The sequence below is a fragment of the Scleropages formosus genome, chromosome 2, assembly GCF_900964775.1.
Source record: "Scleropages formosus chromosome 2, fSclFor1.1, whole genome shotgun sequence".
In the NCBI taxonomy this organism is placed as follows: Eukaryota; Metazoa; Chordata; class Actinopteri; order Osteoglossiformes; family Osteoglossidae; genus Scleropages; species Scleropages formosus.
This window is the reverse complement of record NC_041807.1, coordinates 40,291,113-40,299,325: the sequence shown is the minus strand read 5'-3', so window position 1 is coordinate 40,299,325 and position 8,213 is coordinate 40,291,113. Positions and strand designations below refer to the sequence as shown.

Below are 8,213 nucleotides of genomic sequence, written 5' to 3'. Positions count from 1 at the left end.
TCTCTGTTGCCTTTATCTTCTGCTGGCTGCTTCACAGTTTTTTTCACAGCTTGCTGCCCATAATTACCAGGCAGGAAATACAGCTGAACAATTTGAACAACGGGTTTGAAGGGCCCACTGCGTTGCCAGAGTGGTCTGTCGATGTGATTCAATGTATTAAACCGCACCAATTTGATTCTGTCCCTTTAAACAAATGATCCACAGCAAGCTGGATGTGAGAATATGCTAGAGGGTCCCAGCGAAGAACCCTGAGGAACTCCAAAAGACATAAAAATGTGGGACTGTATGGCTTAATTAAACAATCCATAACAAGCTTGATATGAGAAACGTGGGGAGACCCAAAGTGGAACCCTGAGGAACCCCATAATAGAAATGATTGTGGAATTGTATAGTTTAGAGTCATATTCTCATAATAATAACTAGATCATTATGAGTTAAATGAATATTTCACATTATAGTATGTGAAGAGAAGGAGCTTTTCATCTTTGCAATTAATGCGCTGTTGGTATTATATCAGTGAAAAGGCCAAAGAGAAAACTCAAAACGTACTGGTCACGGTTAAATCCAGCATGCAATATTCAGTGCTCAGTGGACTCCAATGTCCGTTGATTTTAAAGACCTAAAAAGTAGATTTTTTTCCTATTGCCGCAGTACATGTTCACGGTTGCGCATCGCTTGTGCTGGAATAATACAGGAAGCAGGAGCCCCGGGTTGTGTGAACGTTAGCAAATTGGACCTTGTGTCATTAATGAGCTCTGTGGCTTTCAGCAGCGCACTGCATCAGAGTGCTTAAAGGCGAGTCCCATACAAGGAGGTGCTGCAGGGGCACCCTGGGCTGTCGCAAGATGAAAAACCACATTTTTTTTGCTTTTTTCCATGTGCCGAAAGGTTCTGTGACTTTGCTGGACTGGTCTCTTATCGTGGGTTGGAGAGTCCTAGGCCGGTACTGGGAGTGGAAGGGAAAGGAGGAGGGACCTGGACCTTCAGAAAGTGCGTCGCCGGCTGGCTCCGGGCCACACGATAACTTTGTTCTTGGGCCAGGAAGGTGACATCATGATGGATGAGGATGGAGACCCGTTTTTATCTGTGTCGGTGCCTCCGCAGTGACAGACGGGCCGCGGGTCCTCCCTAATCGCCAATGCTCCTGCCTTATCTTGACCCTGCCCCTTATGGTCATATGTTCTCTGTGGAGTGGCCTGTGTGTGTGTTTCTGTGTCTGTGTGTGTGTGAAGGTTCTCTTTAAAGGCAGAGGATGGGGTGCTATTGAGACAAACTTGACGTGCACGGCACCCGTCGCGTCCACCCAGTGAGCAGCTCTGAAGACCTTCCTGGCTACATCTGGAGATCTTGAGGAGTATCTCGCCAAACTCTGAATTCCACATCACGACGCTGCTCAATCCTGTAAGTCAGTGGCCTGGAAAGCAAAGTTATATGTTAGCGAGTAAAGAGAGAAGGTGGAATAATTTGCAGTGATTAGAGAAGCTGTAGGTAGTCTGGGAGTGAGAGCTACAAGCTTCAGTGGAGAATGGTGAAAAGAAAAGCTGGGCGAGATGACACTTTGTCTCTACAGAGACTGCCAGCCTCTGAACTTGGAATTTACTTTAAAAATACACAAGCTGATCATTTTGTGAAATTAATCATTTAAAAAGCTAAAGAAATTTAATGCAAGTAAATGGGCACAGGTGAGGAGCAAGCAGAAGAGACAACTCAATAAAATCCTTTCTACAGGGCACTCTTTGCTCAAACAGAAGGTGAAGCTGCCACTCTGCAGTCGCAGAACCCTTTAATCAAGGTACTTACCCTACACTGATACAGTAAAAAATACCCAGCTGCATCAACAAGTAAATCAGTGTAGCAGTGTAACTCGTGCACGGCATTTACACTGTGAATGTCTCAGATAAAGCGATATGAATAATAATTTTTTCAATTTTAATGTCTGTGTGAAACTAATCACGTTCGCAAATCATATGTTGAAACTGGGGATTAATATTTCACCCTGGGAAATTTTCTGAAAGACCAAGTACTGTTTCTTTGCAGCGTCTCTGTTTTTGACAGTGCTTTCGGAGCCTCGAAAAGAACACCGAGCGGATGGCGCCCTGGTTTCGACCCACGTTCCCTGGCGGTCGGCTCCGGGACATCCTGTTGGCGGTGCTGAGCCGCGCGCTCTTCGCCGCGCATGGTGTGGTCAGCGTGTGGCGGGTCGTGGTGGATGTGGGCCAGCCCATCTACTGGCTCTTGCTTGCTGGCATCGCCCTGCTGGCTGTGGAGATGCCTGTGACGCTGCGGTGCACTCGCAATGCCGAATGGAGATGGTGAAGCTCCACCTCATCTTTGCCGCTCCTCCTCCTCCTCCTCTTCCTTCATTCTCACTTCCTAACCGGGGGGCGGCCAATGGGGGCCATAGTCTCGTCAGGCTTTCGCTGTCTCCTGGCCCCAAACCACATCATTAGGGCCATCTCACTGAGCCAAATTCTAGTTGTTCACTTCTTAAATGAGGACTTTGATTCATCAGTTGGGGATCGGGATACAGCAAAAATGCACAGACCCCAAAGATTCAGTAGTGCATGATTTCACATCCCTGAATGCAATGCTACACAAGTCTCTATTGTCTGGCATCTTGATACACAAAACAACCCTATAAACTGGAACCAGGCTGATAAACCAACTTGAAATGTAACTGCTGTAGAAATGAGATAAAAATAAAAGGAGGAAAAACAAAATAACTCCTTATCTCAAGTTAAATCGATAAGACGGCCTATCGGGGGAAGCGGTAAACAGTGCGTCGAGATTTACTGCCCCATAAACGGAATTTCTTCCAGAAGTTTCCTGGTACAGAATCAAAACCCGTGTCCGAAAAGTAAGAGAACAGACCCGTAAAACTGAAAACGCAGCACAATGTTTCCCCACATTTGCCAGACACACTTTGCGCTCTTGCTTGTATACTGAAATGGGATGACATTTTTTCAGAGGAAATTACTTTTTCTGCAGCTATAAACATTTCTGCATTGTAATAAATGAGTTCAGACTTAAATATAGCATTACAAAGCGAAGCTCGTTTCGTGTTTGCATGACATGATAAGCTGCTTATGGACCCTTAGCGACAGCGTGCAACCGTCGGTTAAATATTAGCTGTTTTCCCTCCGTTTTTATCTGCGGATGCTTGTCGGGAACTCGGCTTTATGGTGGGAACTCTATTTCTCGTTCGCCGTGTGTACCGAAGTGAGTGGCGAATTAGCATTACGCTGACAAAATGACCTCTGCGTCGCACGCTTGCAAGAGGGTGGTGTCGGTGCGTGATGTCAGTGCGAGCCGAACCCAGAGCATGCTGGGAGTGCGTTTACCCCGTGGCCCTTGCTTGGAAGCCTTTGAAGTCCTTTTCTCTCAAAGCAGAGCCTTGGCTTGCTGTGTGTGTGTGTGTGTGTGTGTGTGTGTCTGTGTGTGAAGTGAAGGATTTGCAAACGCGATGAGAACAGTTCAGCCTCCCGAACCCAAAACTTTCCCGAAACCGCCATCCGGTGGTCTTACCATGGTCTCTTTCGCAGGTTCTCCCCCATGGTGTTCCTGTATCTCAGCACCGTTATCCCCTCCATTTGGTTCCTGGAGCTGAACCTGCTACAGACGAAGCATCGCAGCGGTGTTCCCTCAGCAAATGACCTCCACCTGCTGGCCCACATCCCCATAGCCGCTGTACGTAGCCCCAAAATGTACTGCCCATCTGTTTCTTTTAAAAGGAGAAGGAGGGTAACCGAAGAGCCGGGATCCACACGAGGTGCAGCGCTGTGGGTGCGTTTAGTTCTATCGGTTGCCCTGGGGTTTGCCGCCGGGTGTGTATGTAAAGATGTTTCACTTAGCTAGTAGGCTGTAGGTGCTATTCCTTTAGAAATACCTGCATGCTGTAAATTAAAATCGAAGAAATGCATTGAGTTGTACTAAAAGGTGTAATTGATAACCCTGCGTTTACCTGATGCGCTTCTCCAAAGCAACTTGGACTGTTATAATACTTGCAGTGATTTACCCATGTATAGATCCGGGTAATTTTTACTGTATGATAAATACAGTAATAACTTAGCTGACACTTTTATCCAACTCCTCCCATTGCACCCATGAACAAGGTACTTACCCTTAACTGATACATTGAAAATTACCCCGCTGTATAAAGAGGTAAATCACTGTAAGAAACTTCAAACTCTAAATTGCTTTGGAAAGGTGCTAAATAAGTGTAATTATGTCAATTCATGGTAACTACCTTGATTGGGGGGGCGGGGGGGTTGTGGTGGTGGAGCGGTTTTGGCTGGATTCTGCTCTCTGGTGGGTCTGGGGGTCGAGTCCTGCTTGGGGTGCCCTGTGACGGACTGGCGTCCCGCCCTGGGTGTGTCCCCTCCCCCCTCCAGCCCTACGCCCTGGGTTGCCAGGTTAGGCTCGAGTTCGCCGTGACCCCACTTGGGACAAGCGGTTTCAGCCAGTGTGTGTGTGTGTGTGTGTGTGTGTGTGTGTGTGTGCGTGTGCGTGTGCGTGTGCGTGTGTGTGCCTTGATTTGAATCCAGAGGCAGTGGCTCTCACCACTACCAGCTGCCAGCTTTGGTTTTAATATTTTAATTTTAATCCTGGGCTACTAAGTAACATAATTCAATGTCGCTGGTGATGAAGGACATGTAACAAAAAAGTGGTAAATAAGCAGTACATGGGACTTCTTTGGCTAAAAGCGTTTGCTAGCTGGCTGAACGCTAACAGACGACCGAGATGCTGAACGATATGACCCGCCGTCCGCAGGACTTGGCGCAGCTGGACCCCGAGAATTGGGCTACAGGTCTGGAGCAGACCATGCTCATCGTGCTGGTGCTGGGGCGCTGGCTCATGCCCAAGGGCGACATGTCACGGGACCAGCTCTCGCAACTCCTCATGGCCTACGTGGGCTTGGGTGCCGACATCCTGGATGTCTTTGATACTTTCCGTGAGCCGGAGGTCAGGACCAACCGGGCCGTAGTGTTGGCCGGGCTTGGACTCTTCACCTGGGCTCTCATGCAGTTCCCCCTGGTGTTAACCCAAACCAGCTCGCCGAAGCCTCGGCGCCCCCTAGAGGATGGGAGGACCAAGGGCACAGATCAGTCCTGCTGCTCCAGTGAGGCGTGGAGCTTAATGCTCACGGTGGGCCTGCAGGATGGACCCTTCCTCGTCTACCGCCTCTACCTGATGGCCCGGGAGAGGGTGCTCAACCAGCTCATGATCTTCTTTACCTGCAAGAACATCCTGGTTGTCCTGCTCGAGATTTACCGGATCCTGGTGGTCCAGTGCGAGAGGGCGAGGCTGCCACAGGAAAGCCAGAACCGGTGTGCGACCCCACACGGGGAAGAAGGTCCAGAGGGCGGGAGCAGAGGCCACAGCTGTCAGTCGTAGACTCTCCGGCACTGTTTTCAGGAGAGCTTGTCAAACATTCAAGGGCTGATTCTGAGTTCCACGTTCGAGATCTTATAACCGGCACCCCAGGAATTCGTCCAAACCGTCAGCGAGCTGCCGAGAAACCCCGTAATGACAGCTTAATCAGTCCGCCTGGACGTTCTGTCCCCGAGAGAACGCAGCGACACAAAGGTGCGGTTGTCTCTCATCAGCATATTTGAAACGGTGGAGACGGCCCTTCGGGAACATATTTCATAACCTGCCAGTTGCAGCGAAATAAAGCACAGAAACGCAATGCTGTAATGTCTGTAATAGCTGAGAATATTTATTCGTGCTAAATCATGATGTAAAACAGATTCTCATCACATGTCAGCTCCATAAAACGAGTGTTTTGGAACGAGTAAATAACAGAAATAATACATTCCACTGCGTATTATGTATGTACTATGTATGTGTGTGAAATGCATTTTGTTTTTAAAAACCTTAACGAAAAAAGCTAACTGCACACAACAGCCTGATGGATGAGTTGTACTTTGGAAGCCAGGGTCCGCGAGTGGCGGTCCGAGAGCCTCCCTCCCTCCCTCCATCCACAAGATGGCAGTGTCTCCATGTCCAAATCCCTGGTCAAACGCCGTTGGACACGGCGGTGAGATGGGCGAATAAAACTTAGAATAAAACTTTAAAAGCAGCACGGATGCTGCTCGCCAGTAGAACGCAAGTTAGCGGATTACAGTCGGTCTGGAATGCTGCGATTCAGGTGAAGGGTTTATTGTCGTTATTGCTATTATTACTGTTATTATTACTACTATTATTATTATTAATTCACAAACCTGCAATGTACATATACCAACCAGCGTATTAAAAATCTTGTGTTTGACAACGAGGTGTCCTCAAGGTTGTGCTGCGAGGGCTGTGACTCTGGAGGAAACTCCCACAGACACTCGTAGGCCGCAGGGCTCCTGAGAGCGGGGTGCTGTGAAGAGATGCGGTGAAAAACCAAGTGAAAACCACGGAGAGTCATTAAAAACATGTCAGTGCGAGTGTGGCGCCGCCTGGTCTTCTCCATGTGTGACACGGGAGCGAAAAGGTGAGAGTGTGCGGCGGAGGAGTCTCCCTCCTTCTCAGGCCCTGCGGATTCCGAGCCCTCTGTACACGGCGCCCTCTGCTGGTTCATCTGTACCGCTGTCTCATCTCATAGTGATGACAGGTCTGAGAAGTAACATGCTGATCTCTGTGGGGTTTAGGGTGGGGCGTTGCTCTTCCTGCAAACCATCACTCAGGTGTCTTTCATCCACGTAGCTGCAGGTGGTGCAGTGGTTGGAGCCGTCCCCTCGCAATCGAGGGACGTGGGTTTGGATCCCACTTCCTGCGGCAGTGCCCTGGACGAAGGAACTTAGACTAACAGTAGACAGTAAAACTTACCATGCTGTATAAATGGTAACAGTATGTAGTGAGATAACATTAAAGTCACCTCAGAAAAAGGGTTAGATAAAGAAATTAATGTAGTATTAATAACAATAAATTAATTATAAATATTTTAATAATAATAATAATGATTAAAAAAACCACCCAGGCACTTCTCGCTGCTGTCTCATAGCCCCTGGGTGGTGGGGGAAGACGTGGATTCGATCCCTGCTCAGTCTGTGTAGAGTTTGCATGTTCTCCTCGTGTCTGCATGGGTTTCCTCTGGGTGCTCTGGTTTCCTCCCACACTCCAAAGACATGTTGTTCAGATTCCCCCATAGTGTGTGAGTAACAGAGAGAGTGTGTTCCACTGATGTATGGATGAGTGACACAGTGTAAATAGTGTATCTAGCAGTGTAAGTCACTGCGGTGAATAAGGTGTGTGGGCTCATAACACTACACAGAGTTCATTGGAAGTCGCTCTGGAGAAAAACGTCTGCTAAATAAAAAACTGTAAATAAATGTAAATCTAAATAATAATAATACAAGTGAATCCAGGCAGCAGAGGCAGATTCATCAACGGACACACAATCTGCACATGAAAGAGACCCAAAAGCCCCCGAACCCAAAACCCACTGGCGTTTATCCCCACCGTGTCGAACCCGATGCAAAATGCAGATTCCTCCTGTGTGCATTTTTACACCTGTGTCATGCATGTGGCCTCTGCCTGCTGAGCGTGGCGCCCCCTGCTGTTCAGCTTTGTGGCAGGAGGACAGGTGTGTGTTCCACCGAGGCGAAGTAGCTGTCCTCACACGCGCACATACATACACACTATATTATTGCTTATTGGAACCCCACTATATGACATAAATCCAAGTTATTACTGTCCATATAAACACGTGGAAACACTTTTGTTGTGTGGCACTCTTTCACTGGAGATGGTAAGGCGACAGCTCACATTGGGAGAAGGGGGGGGTGAAGATGAGCACCACTGGAGTGGAACACGGTGGAATAAAGGCAGTCAGGGTGGGAACTGGGCGCCTGCGGGTAAAATGCGGCCACTTCCTCGCACCCGCAGCACCACGCTTTAATGGGATTTCAGCGCACGTGGGAGGGAGAGTCCTTGAGAGCTGCTGCAAAGCATCGTGTGGCCCACATAGTAGGATCGGGGGTGGGGGGGGCAGGAATGGAGGAGAGGAGTGGAATGGAGGAGTGGAGAGCAGAATGAAGGGGAGCGGAGCAATGGAGGAATGGAGGAAAAGAGGGGAGGAGAGGAAGGAAACAGGAAAGAGTGGAATGAAGAGGAGGAAAGGAGGTGAAGGAGAGAGGAATGGTGGAAAATGGAGGATAGGAATGAAGCAATAAAGGAATGGGAGAGGAAGACGGGAACGCAGGGGGCAAGGTGAGGAGAGGAAG

The 8,213-nt window shown here is 48.6% G+C and overlaps 1 protein-coding gene across 2 annotated transcripts; it reads left to right on the top strand.

The window, feature by feature from the left end:
• The first annotated feature begins 97 nt into the window (after positions 1–97).
• On the top strand, positions 98–6,152 carry LOC108931081 (transmembrane protein 26). Of its 2 annotated transcripts, none has more exons than XM_018746678.2 (4): positions 98–1,401; positions 2,056–2,312; positions 3,543–3,687; positions 4,771–6,152. In XM_018746678.2, the coding sequence occupies exons 2-4, from the start codon at positions 2,089–2,091 to the stop codon at positions 5,392–5,394; spliced, it is 993 nt and encodes a 330-aa protein (XP_018602194.1). In that variant the 5' UTR covers positions 98–1,401; positions 2,056–2,088; the 3' UTR covers positions 5,395–6,152. The 2 variants fall into 2 exon arrangements, with proteins under 2 accessions (XP_018602194.1, XP_018602193.1); XM_018746677.2 differs by having other exon boundaries at positions 2,038–2,312.
• The last annotated feature ends 2,061 nt before the right edge of the window (positions 6,153–8,213 follow it).

Bases quoted from the DNA above. Each gene is read 5' to 3' on its own strand.
- LOC108931081 (XM_018746678.2), top strand. From the start codon at position 2,089: ATGGCGCCCTGGTTTCGACCCACGTTCCCTGGCGGTCGGCTCCGGGAC. The intron at 2,313-3,542 runs GTGAAGCTCCAC...TCTCTTTCGCAG, and splicing joins CGCAATGCCGAATGGAGATG to GTTCTCCCCCATGGTGTTCC. The intron at 3,688-4,770 runs GTACGTAGCCCC...CGCCGTCCGCAG, and splicing joins CCCACATCCCCATAGCCGCT to GACTTGGCGCAGCTGGACCC.